The sequence below is a fragment of the Oncorhynchus keta genome, chromosome 17 (assembly GCF_023373465.1).
Source record: "Oncorhynchus keta strain PuntledgeMale-10-30-2019 chromosome 17, Oket_V2, whole genome shotgun sequence".
Classification (NCBI taxonomy): domain Eukaryota; kingdom Metazoa; phylum Chordata; class Actinopteri; order Salmoniformes; family Salmonidae; genus Oncorhynchus; species Oncorhynchus keta.
Genome location: NC_068437.1, coordinates 51,842,788 through 51,860,605, shown reverse-complemented (window position 1 = coordinate 51,860,605; position 17,818 = coordinate 51,842,788). Strand labels below are relative to the sequence as shown.

The following is a 17,818-nucleotide window of genomic DNA, read 5'->3' as shown; positions in this document are numbered from 1 at the left end:
TTCAGTCTATCTGGCCTGGTTTCACGCCCCTTCAGTCTATCTGGCCTGGTTTCACGCCCCTTCAGTCTATCTGGCCTGGTTTCACACCCCTTCAGTCTATCTGGCCTGGTTTCACACCCCTTCAGTCTATCTGGCCTGGTTTCACACCCCTTCAGTCTATCTGGCCTGGTTTCACAGTGAGATTTCACCTCCGCACACATACTCTTCACCACAGACACAGGAAGCTTGGTGCAATAGAGAGGAGCGGAGAAGAGGAAACTGTCATCATGGTGGTGGTAGTGGCCATGTTCCAGGTCGTCTACAGTGCAGTCCTGTTGCACAGACAATCAGATTGTTAAGTTATAGATATACTGCAATTTAAAAAATATATATACTACTTTCTCATCTATGACCAATTGGATATGTTCTCTGCAAATGAGTATGTAGCATTTCATTTTGCAAGAACCCTCCTCAATACAACTTAATAATCTAACAACATGAGGAACTCAACCGCAATGTAGCTGACCTGGAACATGGCCAATGCCTCTGGGCGTTCTGAAGAATACAAATAAAAGTCAGATATTAGACATCTTCCTGTAATGCCTAAATCATAAATTCCACTAAGCCAAGTCTCTGACATACTGCTTTTGTTCATTCATTGGTCATGAGTCATGATGACAAGAGGCCACATCATTCTAGAATGACATGACGTCACAAAGGAACCATCCAGTCTCAATGTTCTCCTTTCCCTCTGGATCTAACCAGTTCGGGTTTCTAAATCTTGGTTGGGAGCATTAGGGTAGAAGCTCCACTACTACATTACATATCCAGTTGAAGTGGGAAGTTTACATTCACTAAGGTTGGAGTAATTAAAACTCGTTTTTCAACCACTCCACAAATTTCTTGTTCACAAACTATAGTTTTGGCAAGTCGCTTAGGAAGTGGGAAGTTTACATTCACTTAGGTTGGAGTCATTAAAACTCAATATTAAAATGACTTGTGTCATGCACAGAGTACTCTGTGGCCTGGTACTGTTCATGACACAAGTCATTTTTCCAACAATTGTTTACAGACAGATTATTTCACTGTATTACAATTCCAGTGGGTCAGAAGTTTACATACACTAAGTTGACTGTGCCTTTAAACAGCTTGGAAAATTACAGAAAATTATGTCATAGCTTTAGAAGCTTCTGATAGGCTAATTAACATCATCTGAGTCAATTGGAGGTGTACCTGTGGATGTATTTCAAGGCCTACCTTCAAACTCAGTGCCTCTTTGCTTAACATCATGGGACATTCAAAAGAAATCAGCCAAAATCAGACCTCAAAAAATATTGTGGACCTCCACAAGTCTGGTTCATCCTTGGGAGCAATTTCCAAAACGCCTGAAGGTACCACGTTCATCTGTACAAACAATAGTACGCAAGTATAAACACCATGGGACCACACAGCCGTCATACCACTCAGGAAGGAGACGTATTCTGTCTCCTAGAGATGAACGTACTTTGGTGAGAAAAGTGCAAATTAATCCCAGAACAGCAGCAAAGGCCCTTGTGAAGATGCTGGAGGAAACGGGTACAATTATCTATATATTATCTATATTATCAAGTATCTATATCCACAGTAAAACCAGTCCTATATCGACATAACCTGAAAGGCCTCTCAGCAAGGAAGAAGCCACTGCTCCAAAACCACCATAAAAAAGCCAGACTACGGTTTGCAACTGCATATGGGGACAAAGATTGTACTTTTTGGAGAAATGTCCTCTGTTCTGATGAAACAAAAATATAATTTTTGGGCCATAATGACCATCGTTATGTTTGGAGGAAAAAGGGAGATGCTTGCAAGCCAAAGAACACCATCCCAACCGTGAAGCAAGGGGGTGGCAGCATCATGTTGTGGGGGTGCTTTGCTGCAGGAGGGACTGGTGCACTTCACAAAATAGATGTCATCATGAGGAAGAACAATTATGTGGATATATTGAAGCAACATCTCAAGACATCAGTTAGGAAGTTAAAGCTTGGTCTCAAATGGGTCTTCCAAATGGACAATGACTCCAAGCATACTTCCAAAGTTGTGGCAAATGGCTTAAGGACAACAAAGTCAAGGAATTGGAGTGGCCATCACAAAGCCCTGACCTCAATCGTATAGAAAATGTTTGGGCAGAACTGAAAAAGCGTGTGCGAGCAAGGAGGCCTACAAACCTGACTCAGTTACACCAGCTCTGTCAGGAGGAATGGGCCAAAAGTCACCCAATTTATTGTGGGAAGCTTGTGGAAGGCTACCCGAAACATTTTACCCACGTTAAACAATTTAAAGGCAATGCTACCAAATACTAATTGAGTGTATGTAAACTTCTGACCCTCTGACAATGTGATGAAAGAAATAAAAGCTGAAATAAACCATTCTCTCTACTATTATTGACATTTCACATTCTTAAAATAAAACTGACCTAAAACAGGACATTTTAACTAGGATTAAATGTCACGAATTGTGAAAAACTGAGTTTAAATGTATTTGGCTAAGGTGTATGTAAACTTCCGACTTCAACTGTACCTACTAACAACTATGTGAACCATTATTCACCAAGCCGATCACTGCTCCCATACCTTGTATCAAAATGGAGGTACAGTCTTTCATGTTGGAAGCAGGTGGATATGGTCACCATAGAGATAGAACAATCGCTACGATCATCACCATCCACTAGGGCTGTACTGGCCTCAACAGTATATTCTGATATGTGTTGAATGGTCCAGAAATATGAGAGGTTGGTGTTTGAATACAGCACCACGTACGGCAACACAACAGAGAAAATCACAAAACGTCAGACTCTGCCTCAGCAAAGATCTCGGTTTGTCTGCATGTCACAGTTGGAGTGTTGAGGTGGAAATAATGGAAATCAATGGACAAAACCAACACAATGTCTCCACTTCCAAATAATAAAACATCTATACACATTGCATGTTTTCTTTTAAAGTGACTGAGCCAGTTAGAATCTTCTAGACAGTAGTTGGATTTGTAGCAGCAAATTCTCTCTTATCCCCAATAAATATAAAATGTATAAACATCTCTATTTTTAGCCAGTTTCACATTGGCCTGGGCCCCCAGGGGTCCAACAGTACTGTAGATAGGGGGCCCTGGCAGAAAGGGGGGGACGCACAGAGGGCTGGTCCTCCTACCCCCCCCCTGTGGCCCCTTGTAGACAACCATCTCTGGGACTGAACCATCTCTGTCTGTATAACTCTTCGGGGTAGGTAGGACATCCTCATCTGTTGAACACACCACCGTTCGGAGTCTTTAGAAGAGCATGCTCTGCCTTCTGTTCTTGCCGTTGCCTAAAGGTAGCAAAAACAACCAAATGAAAAGTAGAAATGAATAATTACAAGACTACTATTGTTTTATGTTAAAGCAGTAGCGTATTAGAGTCAACTGAATAGAATGTTAATAAAGTAGGTCAATGGAGACTATTTAGAGGCGCTATAAAATATATTTTCAGGGACCGTGTTTTAGTGTTAGTAAAAAATATATATTTTAAATATATATTTTCCAAAAACAATATATATATATAAGAGCATCTGCTAAATGACTTAAATGTAATGTAAATATATATATATATATATATATATATATATATTTACATTTTTTTTTTTTTCAAAAACAAATAATATATATATATATATATATATATATATATATATATTTTTTTTTTTTCCCAAAAACAAATATATATATATAAGAGCGTCTGCTAAATGACTTAAATGTAATGTAAATGTAAATGTAAATATATATATATATAATTTTTTTTTTTTTTTTTTCTTCCAAAAACAAAATATATATATATATATATATATTTTTTTTTTTTTTTCCCAAAAACAAATATATATATATATATATATATATATATATTTTTCCAAAAACAAAATATATATATATTTGTTTTTGGAAGAAAAAAAAATATATATAATATATATATATATATATATATATTTGTTTTTGGGAGAAAAAAAAAAATATATATATATATATATATATATATATATAATTTAAAAAATATATATTTATGCCTGTGACAGGCACACCTTATATATATATATATAAAAGTGGTACTAATGTGGATCCCTGGCGGACTCCACTAACCTGACTCAGGATAGTTAGAGTTCCTATAGCCTGGGTCTCTCTGCAGCTGAACCTCCTTCAGGGTGAATATGGATATGCCTGTCAAACACACGTGTCAGAAATAGAAAGTTAAAAAGAGAAAGATGAGGAACACACCACACAGAACACTCTGTATACACACACTGCTCCAAACAAATAAAGGGAACACTTAAACAACACAATGTAACTCCAAGTCAATCACACTTCTGTGAAATCAAACTGTCCACTTAGGAAGCAACACTGATTGACAATAAATTTCACATGCTGTTGTGCAAATGGATTAGACAACAAGTGGAAATTATAGGCAATTAGCAAGACACCCCCAATAAAGGAGTGGTTCTGCAGGTGGTGACCACAGACCACTTCTCAGTTCCTATGCTTCCTGGCTGATGTTTTGGTCACTTTTGAATGCTGGCGGTGCTTTCACTCTAGTGGTAGCATGAGACGGAGTCTACAACCCACACAAGTGGCTCAGGTAGTGCAACTCATCCAGGATGGCACATCAATGCGAGCTGTGGCAATAAAGTTTGCTGTGTCTGTCAGCGTAGTGTCCAGAGCATGGAGGCACTACCAGGAGACAGGCCAGTACATCAGGAGACGTGGAGGAGGCCGTAGGAGGGCAACAACCCAGCAGCAGGACCACTACCTCCGCCTTTGTGCAAGGAGGAGCACTGCAAGAGCCCTGCAAAATGACCTCCAGCAGGCCACAAATGTGCATGTGTCTGCTCAAACGGTCAGAAACAGACTCCATGAGGGTGGTATGAGGGCCCGACGTCCACAGGTGGGGGTTGTGCTTACAGCCCAACACCGTGCAGGACGTTTGGCATTTGCCAGAGAAGACAAAGATTGGCAAATTCGCCACTGGCGCCCTGTGCTCTTCACAGATGAAAGCAAGTTCACACTGAGCACATGTGACCGACGTGACAGTCTGGAGATGCCGTGGAGAACGTTCTGCTGCCTGCAACATCCTCCAGCATGACCGGTTTGGCGGTGGGTCAGTCATGGTGTGGGGTGGCATTTCTTTGGGGGGGGCCACACAGCCCTCCATGCGCTCGCCAGAGGTAGCCTGACTGCCATTAGGTACCGAGATGAGATGCTCAGACCCCTTGTGAGACCATATGCTGGTGCGGTTGGCCCTAGGTTCCTCCTAATGCAAGACAATGCTAGACCTCATGTGGCTGGAGTGTGTCAGCAGTTCCTGCAAGAGGAAGGCATTGATGCTATGGACTGGCCCACCCGTTCCCCAGACATGAATCCAATTGAGCACATCTGGGACATCATGTCTCGCTCCATCCACCAACGCCACGTTGCACCACAGACTGTCCAGGAGTTGGCGGATGCTTTAGTCCAGGTCTGGGAGGAGATCCCTCAGGAGACCATCCGCCACCTCTCTGGCAGTGTGTGTGCATGTATATATTACTCACTCTCTGGCAGTGTGTGTGCATGTGTATATTACTCACTCTCTGGCAGTGTGTGTGCGTGTGTCCCCAGGCTCCTGAAGTAGGGCTGTCTCATCGACTCATCTGCAGACATCCTCTGCTTGGACTCGTACTGAGAAAGCAACGACAGAGAAACAGTGTGTGTGTGTTTGTTTAATAAGCGTGTGTGTGTGTGTGTGTGTGTGTGTGTGTGTGTGTGTGTGTGTGTTCTCGGACAGGAAAGCCATGATAGAGAAACATCCACAGTGCTAATTAAGTCCTGCCTCCGGGAAGTTAAATAACTATGTTAAATATGCCACAATACAACTCCATATGAAGCTACATAAATACACAATATTACTTCTGCAGCACTGCACTGTAAACATCTGCATTCTGGTGAAGTTATTACTGCTGTGTCAAAGCCATATGTACACTAAGTTTTCCTATGAAATTCTACCAAGTCCACTGTCCCAATGTAACAACAACATGCTGCCGTTTATCAGATACAGGTGTTGGAACAGTGGTGCAACTCAGGGGATTATTTATTCAAATGAGTCAATCTGTTTGTATCTGTAGTGGGACTCACTTTGAGAAATGACAGCAGCAGTTCAATGCCATCGGTATCCAACCTGAGAAGCACAGAAAGGGAGGGAGGGAGGGAGGGAGGGAGAGGGAGGGGGAGGGAGGAGGGAGGGAGGGAGGGAGGGAGGGAGGGAGAGGGAGGGAGGGAGGGAGGGAGGGGGAGGGGAGGGGAGGGAGGGGAGGGAGGGAGGGAGGGAGGGAGGGAGGGAGGGAGGGAGGGAGGGGAGGGAGAGGGAGGGAGGGAGGGAGGGAGGGAGGGAGGGAGGGAGGGAGGGGAGGGAGGGAGGGAGGGAGGGAGGGGGAGGGAGGGAGGGAGGGAGGGAGGGAGGGAGGGAGGGAGGGAGGGAGGGAGGGAGGGAGGGAGGGAGGGAGGGAGGGAGGGAGGGAGGGAGGGGGAGGGAGGGGGAGGGAGGGAGGGAAAGAGCGAGCAAGAAAGTAAGCAAGAGACAGAAAGAGGGAGAGAAAGAGCGAGAAAGAGAGAGAGCGCAGTGGTAAAGGTGTTAGATCAGTGGGAGTGACTCATGGTGGTGTAGTGAACTCTAGGAAAGAAGCAGAGTAAACTATTCCACAGGATTTCCTCCACAGGAAGGGAGGTGTACGCACACACATACACAAACAAAGAAAACTTTTTCTCTTACAAAACACAGTAAGGGCCAGTAACTCCACTTCAGTAAAAGGAAACACCCAGTGTTGACATGTTCATTCCCCTGGACACCAGCTCATGTTCATTCCCCTGGACACCAGCTCATGTTCATTTCCCTGGACACCAGCTCATGTTCATTTCCCTGGACACCAGCTCATGTTCATTTCCCTGGACACCAGCTCATGTTCATTTCCCTGGACACCAGCTCATGTTCATTTCCCTGGACACCAGCTCATGTTCATTTCCCTGGACACCAGCTCATGTTCATTCCCCTGGACACCAGCTCATGTTCATTTCCCTGGACACCAGCTCATGTTCATTTCCCTGGACACCAGCTCATGTTCATTTCCCTGGACACCAGCTCATGTTCATTTCCCTGGACACCAGCTCATGTTCATTTCCCTGGACACCAGCTCATGTTCATTTCCCTGGACACCAGCTCATGTTCATTCCCCTGGACACCAGCTCATGTTCATTCCCCTGGACACCAGCTCATGTTCATTTCCCTGGACACCAGCTCATGTTCATTTCCCTGGACACCAGCTCATGTTCATTCCCCTGGACACCAGCTCATGTTCATTTCCCTGGACACCAGCTCATGTTCATTCCCCTGGACACCAGCTCATGTTCATTCCCCTGGACACCAGCTCATGTTCATTTCCCTGGACACCAGCTCATGTTCATTCCCCTGGACACCAGCTCATGTTCATTTCCCTGGACACCAGCTCATGTTCATTTCCCTGGACACCAGCTCATGTTCATTTCCTTGGACACCAGCTCATGTTCATTTCCCTGGACACCAGCTCATGTTCATTTCCCTGGACACCAGCTGATTTAAGGACATGTTGCTGTGTGGGAATCTAAGTTTCTTCGGAAAAAGGCATCTGCTAAATGACCATGTTCCAAATCAAAGATGGTCAGATGTTTTTAGAACTCTGCAGTGGTCTAACGTGGTCTACTAGCGTCCTACTCTTGTCGGTCTGAGAACATCTGACAAACATTTAATTATGAGTGAAATGTCCCTTTAATATGATGTAACCACTCCAACAGATCTGTACCCAGGCCTGCAGCCCTACATACCTGGGAGCATGGTTGATGAGGGGCTGTGTCTTGTACTTGGGGAACTTGTAGGACTTAAACTCATCCATGGAAGAGATGCCAGGCCAGCTGTCCTCTGAGGGTGTTCCTGTTGGAGGGGGGAGAGGGCAGTCACAGGGGCTCTAGCATAGCAGCTGACTGTCTACAAAGATGTAGGTTAAATAAAAGGTTAAATAAAATGTTAAAAGTAGAATTTAATGCGTGGTGCCGTGGCACATACAAGCAAATTCAAAATGACACACACACACACACACACTACAGAGAGCAGATATATTTTGTTTTCCCACCACCAGGTGGCAGCACTCACCCAGCAGTCTGAAGATGAGGTGCAGTTCATCCTCCACAGTAGAGCCAGGGAACAGAGGCCTCCCGGCAGCCATCTCATAAAATATACAGCCCACACCCCTGGGGTTGAAAAGATGAGGTTCGGGGTCAAATAAGAATCAATACAGGTCTTCATAGGGGGAGTCTGTACCCATCATTCACTTAACATTTCCTGCCCTCCACTGTAAATTAGATGCATGACTATTCTCATTATTCAAGGGAACATAAGGACGTCAGAGCGTGGTAGATACAGAGGTCGATATGGGGGTCAGGATGGATTTCAGTTTTGCATATATAATTCAGATTAGAAGATCATGGCTCCTGATAACCCATTCTCAAGAAATGCTCATGATTCTACGTTGGTTCTCTCATAGTTCTACGCTGGTTCTCTCGCGGTTAGTCTCGCGGTTCTACGCTGGTTCTCTCGCGGTTCTACGCTGGTTCTCTCGCGGTTCTACGCTGGTTCTCTCGCGGTTCTACGCTGGTTCTCTCGCGGTTCTACGCTGGTTCTCTCGCGGTTCTACGTCACTTCAGCTCACTCACCACATGTCTATCTGTGTGGAGTACTCAGAGGATCCCAGTAGAACGTCAGGAGGTCGGTACCAGAGCGTCACCACCTCGTTGGAGTACGTCTTAGTGGGGACTGACTTGGCCCGGGCCAGACCTGGAACAAAATAACAAGGAGGTACACAATGGAACATTACTGTCTTCACTGAATAGACCGGCTCATTGTCAGCAATCATGCCGAACTGAACCAAGCCGACCTGTACTGTGCTGGCCTGGTCGCGCCTCCACCATAGTTGCAGAAATCAGACTAAGTGAAAAGGAAATATCGGAGCTAGCTGAGTACGGTTCAGGTCTGCAGGAAAGTGTGAGGAGCGTTATAAACTCCCCAGAACCCGGGGTAGAACGAGAACATGTATCTTACCGAAGTCGGCCAGTTTGAGTTCTCCTCGTTCGTTGATGAGCAGGTTCTGAGGCTTCAGATCTCTGTGTAGAACCTTCCGTCTGTGACAGTAGGACAAACCTCGCAGGATCTGAAACAAGAAGATCTGAGACAAAACAACAAAGATGATGTCAGACCTCTGCTGGTAGTCAGGACACTTCTGTGGAAATATACATCATGTAGTGTAGTCAGCAAAATGATAATCATCTTCAGCTACTGCGCACGGGTAGGAACAAAGGCTTGTTGGTTTCTCGAATATCTCCATTCGATCAGAATAACTATTTTTCCTTTTTTTCCAGAGCGAATTTAAATTTGTGGCGTGAAACCAAAATCACACAGACACCTGTAAACGGCGTGAAATTTGCATGTGAGAGTAGCAAGCATCAATTCAAACTCTGCGTAGCGTATGACAACCGAATTGGCATGAAAATCCATAATAAAACTGTTCGCTATTCAGCCACCGGGAATTCATTTTTGTATTGTACCCCCTTTTCTCTCCAATTTCATCGTATCCAATTGTTAGTAGCTACTATCTTGTCTCAACTCCCGTACGGCTCGGGAGAGACGAAGGCTGAAAGTCATGCAACCCGGAAGCCAGCCGCACCAATGTGTCTGAGGAAACACCCGCACCTGGCAACCTTGGTTAGCGCGTACTGCGCCCAGCCCGTCACAGGAGTCGCTGGTGCGCGATGAGACAAGGACACCCCTACCGGCCGAGCCCTCCCTAACCCGGACGACGCTATGCCAACTGTGCGTCGCCCCACAGACCTCCCGGTCGCGGCCGGTTATGAAAGAGCCTGGGCGCGAACCCAGAGTCTCTGGTGGCACAGCTGGAGCTGCAGTACAGCGCCCTTAACCACCCGGGAGGCCGGGAATTCCTTTTGACCTTAGATGTCCTACGGGGGCCACCGTAGCTGGACTAGTTGTTGATTTGCTAGCTTATGAGGATGTTGTTTCTAATAAATCCAGTCTGCCTCGACGATATGATGGAAATCACCACAGGCAGGTTGCAATTCTTTTAAACTACATCTTTAGTCTACTTAGCATTGGGAAGATCATAATGATTCCCCAAATTCCTTTTCTACAATCGACCCACGCAATTTATCTGCTTACTTTACTAGCATTACTCCACGTAGACGTAAGAAAAATAGACTTGCTTTCTAATTTGACGTGCTATGATCCCGTAGATGCTCGAGGCCCGTATGTTTTCTCTCACTGGCTCGTACAACACTCGTTCGTACGCTTTAAAAAACAAACACTTTTGTTGGAATTGAGCTTGACACGTTCAAGTGATTAAGTCGATGTTCCACTAGTCACCAGCAGGGGGAATAGGCTTTTAGCACTGAGGGAGCCTTGCATATCTACGGAGATACGGAGACCTGGCAGGCGATCTGTAGACACTACACTCACCTTGACGTTCTGCATGCTCAGGATGTTCCCACAGTCGTCCATGTACTGCTTCAGGTCCTTGTCCTACAAGTGAGTGGAAAGGAAGGGGCAGACATTGTCAACCGGGAAGGGGCAGACATTGTCAACCAGGAAGGGGCAGACATTGTCAACCAGGAAGGGGCAGACATTGTCAACCAGGAAGGGGCAGACATTGTCAACCATGAAGGGGCAGACATTGTCAACCGTGAAGGGCAGACATTGTCAACCGTGAAGGGCAGACATTGTCAACCAGGAAGGGCAGACATTGTCAACCAGGAAGGGGCAGACATTGTCAACCAGGAAGGGGCAGACATTGTCAACCAGGAAGGGGCAGACATTGTCAACCAGGAAGGGGCAGACATTGTCAACCAGGAAGGGGCAGACATTGTCAACCAGGAAGGGCAGACATTGTCAACCAGGAAGGGGCAGACATTGTCAACCAGGAAGGGGCAGACATTGTCAACCAGGAAGGGGCAGACATTGTCAACCAGGAAGGGGCAGACATTGTCAACCAGGAAGGGACAGACATTGTCAAACAGGAAGGGGCAGACATTGTCAAACAGGAAGGGACAGACATTGTCAAACAGGAAGGGCAGACATTGTCAAACAGGAAGGGGCAGACATTGTCAAACAGGAAGGGGCAGACATTGTCAAACAGGAAGGGGCAGACAAAATCAAATCTAATTTTATTTGTCACAAACACATGGATCGCAGATGTTAATGCGAGTGTAGCGAAATGCTTGTGCTTCTAGTTCCGACAATGCAGTAATAACCAACGAGTAATCTAACCTAACAATTCACAACAACTACCTTATACACACACGTGTAAAGGGATTAAGACTATGTACATAAAGATATATGAATGAGTGATGGTACAGAACGGCATAGGCAAGATGCAGTAGATGGTATCAAGTACAGTATATTTAAGAAGAGTAATGTAGGGTATGTAAACATTATATTAAGTGGCATTGTTTAAAGTGGCTAGTGATACATTTTTTACATAAATTTTTCCAATATTAAAGTGGCTGGAGTTGAGTCAGTATGTTGGCAGCAGCCACTCAATGTTAGTGGTGGCTGTTTAACAGTCTGATGGCCTTGAGATGGAAGCTGTTTTTCAGTCTCTCGGTCCCTGCTTTGATGCGCCTGTACTGACCTCGCCTTCTGGATGATAGCGGGGTGAACAGGCAGTGGCTCGGGTGGTTGTTGTCCTTGATCTTTTGGCCTTCCTGTGACATCGGGTTCTGTAGGTGTACTGGAGGGCAGGTAGTTTGTCCCCGGTGATGCGTTGTGCAGACCTCAATACCCTCTGGAGAGCCTTGCGGTTGTGGGCGGAGCAGTTGCCGTACCAGGCGGTGATACAGCCCGACAGGATGCTCGATTGTGCATCTGTAGAAGTTTGTGAGTGCTTTTGGTGACAAGCCGAATTTCTTCAGCCTCCTAAGGTTGAAGAGGCGCTGCTGCGCCGCCTTCACGATGTTGTCTGTGTGGGTGGACCAATTCAGTTTGTCCATGATGTGTACGCCGAGGAACTTACTACCCTCTCCACTACTGTCCCGTCAATGTGGATAGGGGGGTGCTCCCTCTGCTGTTTCCTGAAGTCCACGATCATCTCCTTTGTTTTGTTGATGTTGAGTGTGAGGTTATTTTCCTGACACCACACACACACCTCCTTCCTGTAGGCAGTTTCATAGTTGTTGGTAATCAAGCCTACCACTGTAGTGCAAAATTGATTCAGTTGGAGGCACGCATGGCCACGCAGTCGTGGGTGAACAGGGAGTACAGGAGAGGGCTCAAAACGCACCCTTGTTGGGCCCCCAGTGTTGAGGATCAGCGGGGTGGAGATGTTGTTACCTGCCCTCACCACCTGGGGGCGGCCCGTCAGGAAGTCCAGTACCCAGTTGCACAGGGCGGGGTCGAGACCCAGAGTCTCGAGCTTGATGATGAGTTTAGGGTAATATGGTGTTAAATGCTGAGCTGTAAACGATGAACAGCATTCTCACATAGGTATTCCTCTTGTCCAGATGGGTTAGGGCAGTGTGCAGTGTGGTTGCGTTGTCTGTGGACCTATTGTGGCGGTGAGCAAATTGGAGTGGGTCTAGGGTGTCAGGTAGGGTGGAGGTGATATGGTCCTTGACTAGTCTCTCAAAGCACTTCTTGATGACGGAAGTGAGTTCTGTAGGTGTCGTTTAGCTCAGTTACCTTATCTTTCTTGGGAACAGGAACAATGGTGGCCTCTGGAAGCATGTGGGAACAGCAGACTGGGATAAGGATTGATTGAATATGTCCGTAAAAACACACCAGCCAGCTGGTCTGTGCATGCTCTGAGGACATGGCCGGGATGCCGTCTGGGCCTGCAGCCTTGCGAGGGTTAACACGTTTAAATGTTTCACTCACGTCGGCTGCAGTGAAGGAGAGTCCGCAGGTTTTGTTAGCGGGCCATGTCAGTGGCACTGTATTCTCCTCAAAGCGAGAAAAGAAGTTGTTTAGTCTGTCTGGGATCAAGACATCATGTCTGCGACGGGGCTGGTTTTCTTTTTGTAATCCGTGATTGACTGTAGACCCTGCTACATGCGTCTTGTGTCTGAGCCGTTGAATTGCGACTCTACTTTGCCTCTATACTGACGCTTAGCTTGTTTGATTGCCGTGCAGAGGGAATAGCTACACTGTTTGTATTCGGTCATGTTTCCTGTCACCTTGCCCTGGTTAAAAGCAGTGGTTCGCGTTTTCAGTGTTGCGCGAATGCTGCCATCAATCCACAGTTTCTGGTTTGGAAACATTTTAATATTTGCTGTGGGTATGACATCACCGATGCACTTGCTAATAAACTCGCTCACCGAATCAGCGTATTCATCAATGTTGTTGTTTGACGCAATGCGTAAACATATCCCTGTCCACGTGATCGAAGCAATCTTGAAGTGTGGAATCAGATTGGTCGGACCAGCATTGAACAGACCTGAGCGTCGTAGCTTCCGGTTTAAGTTTCTGTCTATAGGCTGGAAGCAACAAAATGGAGTCGTGGTCAGCTTTTCCAAAAGGAGGGCGGGAGAGGGCCTTATGTGCGTCGCATAAGTTAGAATAACAATGATCCAGGGTTTTACCAGCCCTGATTGCAGAATCGATATGCTGATAGAATTTAGGGAGTCTTGTTTTCAGATTAGCCTTGTTAAAATCCCCAGCGACAATGAATGCAGCCTCAGGATATATGGTTTCCAGTTTACATAGAGTCAAATAAAGTTTGTTCAGGGCCGTCGATGTGTCTGCTTGGAGGGGAATATATGCAGCTGTGATTATAATCGAAGAGATTTCTCTTGGTAGATAATGCGGTCGACATTTGATTGTGAGGAATTCTAAGTCAGGTGACCAGAAGGACTTGAGTTCCTGTATGTTGTTATGTCTCGTTAATCATAAGTCATACGCCCCGCCCCTGTTTTTACCAAAAAGATGCTTGTTTCTGTCGGCGCGATGCGTGGAGAAACCAGCTGGCTGCACCAACTCCGTTGGCGTCTCTCGAGTGAGCCATGTTTCCGTGAAGCAAAGAATGTTACAGTCTCTGATGTCCCTCTGGAATGCTACCCTTGCTGGGATTTCATCAATCTTGTTGTCAAGAGTCTGGACATTGGCGAGTAGTATGCCGAGGAGCAGTGCGCAATGTGCCCCTCTCCGGAGCCTGACCAGAAGACCGCCTCGTTTGCCCCTTTGACGGCGTTGTTGTTTTGATTCGCCGCCTGGAATCCGATCCATTGTCCTGGGTGGTGAAAGGCAAAACACAGGATCCGCTTTGGGAAAGTCATATTCCTAGTCATAATGATGGTGAGTTGACGTTGCTCTTATATATAAAACCTAATCTTATAAAACCTAAGATTACCTGGGGTACCAATGTAAGAAATAGCACGTAAAAAAAACACTAAATACTGCATAGTTTCCTAGGAACGCGAGGCGGCCATCTCTGTCGGCGCCAGAAGTTAACCAGTCATTGTCAATCAGAAAGGGGCACAGAATACAGCAGCAACACAAAACACCCAACACAGCATCTAGATAGAACCTGCCGGGACTACAAGTGATGTGAACTTAAAAATACTTTAAGGATCAACCAACAGCACATGAACGAAAAATAAGATCATTGTATTTGTCAAACTATAGCTTTGATTTCACATTCTGCTATCTAGTCTTTCCACCGTAGGCTATTATCTAGTCTTTCCACCGTAGGCTAGAAGTTGTAACAGAAGGGAATGTTTTTGTGCCTCTCACCAGGTACTCGAAGACTAGCGTCAGGGACTTGTCTGTGTGGATGATGTCGTGCAGCGTCACTATGTTGGCGTGTTTCAGGTCCTTCAGTAAGGACACCTCTCTGATAGCAGTGCAAGGTGCTCCCTCCTCGTGCTCCAGTCTGATCTCCTTCAGAGCCACCAGGTTGTCTGTCAGTTTACTCCTTCCTTTAAACACTGTAGCATACGTTCCCTGGAGGGAGAGAGGGGAGAGAGAGAGAGAGAGAGAGGGATGGAAGAGGGAGATGAGCGAGAGGGATGAGAAAGGGAGAGAAGGAGAAAGGGATGAGAGAGGGAGATGAGAGGGAATGAGAGAGATGAGAAAGGGAGAGGGATAGAAGAGGGAGAGGGTTGAGAGAGGGGAGGAGGGGTGAGAAATGAGAAAGGGAGAGAGGGGGGTGACAGAGGGGAAGGGGGGTGAGAGGGAGATGAGAGAGATGAGAAAGGGATGAGAGAGGGATGGAAGAGGGAGATGAGAGAGGGGTGAGAGATGAGAAAGGGAGAGAGGGGAGGGGGGTGAGAGATGAGAAAGGGAGAGAGGGGGGTGACAGAGGGGGAGGAGGGGGAGAGATGAGAAAGGGAGAGGGGGTGACAGAGCGGAAGGGGGGGTGAGAGAGGGGGGTGAAGGATCCAAATCCAGAGTTATTATTATCATGATGTGATGAACTATATTACATTTAGACTGCGTTGAATCACTGATCTATAAATCACCTTCCATCCCAAATAACTAGTCACTATGTGACCCAGATGAGTGTTTCTGCACCTCTCCTTGGCCAAACTGATCCCCTCTAAAACACACTGATGATCAGCAGAGGTGAGGGGTCAAGGTCTCCATGAACTCAATGACCAGGTTGAAGGTAGAATGACAGAGTGTTAAATAACCAAATGGCCTTGAGGAAAAACGGGCAGCTGTGTGGTCTTTCAGACATAGTGAGCGAGTAGGATATCAGGGAGAGGAGGAAGCCAAATCCGTGTCTGAGCACAGAGAGAGAGAAAGAAGCAACACACACACCTCTCCTAACTTGTCCAGTTTGATGTATGTCTCAAGCTTCCCGAATCCAATTTCAGACTGAAAGAAAAAGATGAATAAACATTTATGTTAATGAGGTTCATGTCCTTGTGAACAGTGACCGACTTATACCTACAAACGTTTCACAAAACCTTCTGGCGTGTGTGTGTGTGTGTGTGTGTGTGTGTGTGTGTGTGTGTGTGTGTGTGTGTGTGTGTGTGTACTATATGGTCCCACTGGGTGTAATTTCATCTGGCATTGGCTTTGATGTTGTGAAAGGGAGGAGGCAGTTTGGTGCATGTGAGTGGAAGCATGTGATTCGCTTAACAGAACAGTGAACCATACCGCCCCTCTATTCTCATCCTGACAGGCAGCAGCATAAACACACACAGTGGTGCCGACACAGACCATTCTGAGATGAGATGTAAACAGAAGACAACAGGGAGTGGAGGAGACCAGGCGTGAGCTCTCTCTGTCAGTCTCCCTCTCTCTGTCCGTCCGTCCGTCAGTCCATCCCCCCGTCCATCACTCCATCCCCCACTCTGCCCCCCTCTCCGTCTTCCTCTGTTCGTCCACTCTCTCTCCCTCTCCACCCCCCTCTCTCGCTCCGTCCCCCTCTTTCTCTGCCCCCCTCCCCTCCCTCTCACCAATGATGCTCTTCGGGAGCGTCGGCTGAGGGGCTGGTCGAAGGAGGGGCTGGTGAGCTGTAGTTTCTCCAGGTAACCATCTGGAATACGGATGTCGGCAGGTAAGGACAGACGCTTGTTCAGGTCCTACACACACACACACACACACACACACACACACACAGAGAGAGAGAGAGAGAGAAAGAGAGAGAGTGAGTGAGGGGGTGAGAGAGCGATAGAAACTCCCCCAATAACTGACCAGGAGCTCTAAAAGAAACTTCAAGCCCTCAAATGTAAAAAAAAGCATGCTAACCTGATGGCATCCTAAATGAGATGCTCAAACTCACTAGTGCAAAATTTCAATTGGCTATATTAAAACTGTTTAATTTAATCCTGAGTGTAGGTTATTTCCCTGACATATGGAATCAAGGACTCATAACCCCAATCTTTAAGAACGGAGACAGATTTGACACTAACAATTACAGAGGAATTTGTGTGAACAGTAACCGGGGGAAGGTTTTCTGTAGTATTATAAATGTAAGAGATTTAAACTTCCTTAATAAGCACAATGTCTTGATTTATATCAAAACATTGCTTGACTGATCATATTTACACCCTACACACCCTGATAGATAAACATGTCCACCAAAATATATACGCTTGCTTTATCGACTTCCAAAAAGCATTTGATTCTATTTGGCATACAGGACTGTTCTACAAAGTTATTGAAAGTGGTGTAGGGAGTCAAACATATGACATAATTATATCAATGTATACTGGCAATACGTGCAGCATTAACATTGGCAAAGAAAATAACAGAATTCTTTAACCAGGGACGGGGCCTTCGCCAGGGTTGCAATCTGAGCCCTGCACTCTTCAATATTTACATCAACGAATTGGCCACTATTCTACAAAAATCCTCAGCCCCTGGTGTTAGTCTCCAGAATTCAGAAGTTAAATGCCTACTCTTCGCAGATGACCTATGCCTGCTGTCACCCACAGCACATAGCCTACAGCAGAGCCTGGATCTGCTAGAGCAGTACTGCCAGACCTGGACCCTGGCAGTAAACCCCAAAAAGACTAAAATAATGATTTTCCAGAGAAGATCCAGATCTCAGGGAATTAGACCAAAGTTCTCAATTGGTACAAAATATATAGAGTACTGTACACACTACAATTAGTTAGGTTTAAAAAAACAAGCTCAAATGGACACCTTAATGAGGCAGTGAATGAAGCTGAGAGAGAAAGCATGCAGGGCATTCTACACCATTAAAAAACAAATTCAAATTGAAATACCTATTTAAATTTGGCAAAAACGAATTGAATGTGTCATTGAACCACTTGC

General features: G+C 45.9%; 1 protein-coding gene and 1 long non-coding RNA gene across 6 annotated transcripts in view; one reads left to right on the top strand and one right to left on the bottom strand.

Moving 5' to 3' along the window:
- Window positions 1–348: 348 nt before the first annotated feature.
- LOC118379689 (cyclin-dependent kinase 17-like) overlaps window positions 349–17,818 on the bottom strand; it is a 65,349-nt gene continuing 47,879 nt past the window's right edge. For 3 of the 4 annotated variants that reach the window (XM_052466504.1, XM_052466503.1, XM_052466505.1), the window contains exons 5-16: window positions 16,495–16,620; window positions 15,851–15,907; window positions 14,822–15,031; window positions 10,556–10,618; window positions 9,128–9,251; window positions 8,743–8,863; window positions 8,183–8,280; window positions 7,858–7,963; window positions 6,139–6,181; window positions 5,595–5,685; window positions 4,117–4,194; window positions 349–3,314 (exon numbers count right to left, since the gene is read on the bottom strand). In XM_052466504.1, coding sequence (XP_052322464.1) covers window positions 3,277–3,314; window positions 4,117–4,194; window positions 5,595–5,685; window positions 6,139–6,181; window positions 7,858–7,963; window positions 8,183–8,280; window positions 8,743–8,863; window positions 9,128–9,251; window positions 10,556–10,618; window positions 14,822–15,031; window positions 15,851–15,907; window positions 16,495–16,620 — 1,155 coding nt within the window. In that variant the 3' untranslated portion in view covers window positions 349–3,276. Of the gene's footprint in view, window positions 3,315–4,111; window positions 4,195–5,594; window positions 5,686–6,138; window positions 6,182–7,857; window positions 7,964–8,182; window positions 8,281–8,742; window positions 8,864–9,127; window positions 9,252–10,555; window positions 10,619–14,821; window positions 15,032–15,850; window positions 15,908–16,494; window positions 16,621–17,818 lie in introns of those variants that run through there. The other variant, XM_052466506.1, reaches the window with a different exon arrangement.
- LOC127908341 (uncharacterized) overlaps window positions 17,381–17,818 on the top strand; it is a 1,908-nt gene continuing 1,470 nt past the window's right edge. Inside the window, exon 1 of one of the 2 annotated variants that reach the window (XR_008066919.1) lies at window positions 17,381–17,818. This exon is cut by the window's right edge and continues 70 nt beyond it. This is a non-coding gene — a long non-coding RNA (uncharacterized LOC127908341). The other variant, XR_008066920.1, reaches the window with a different exon arrangement.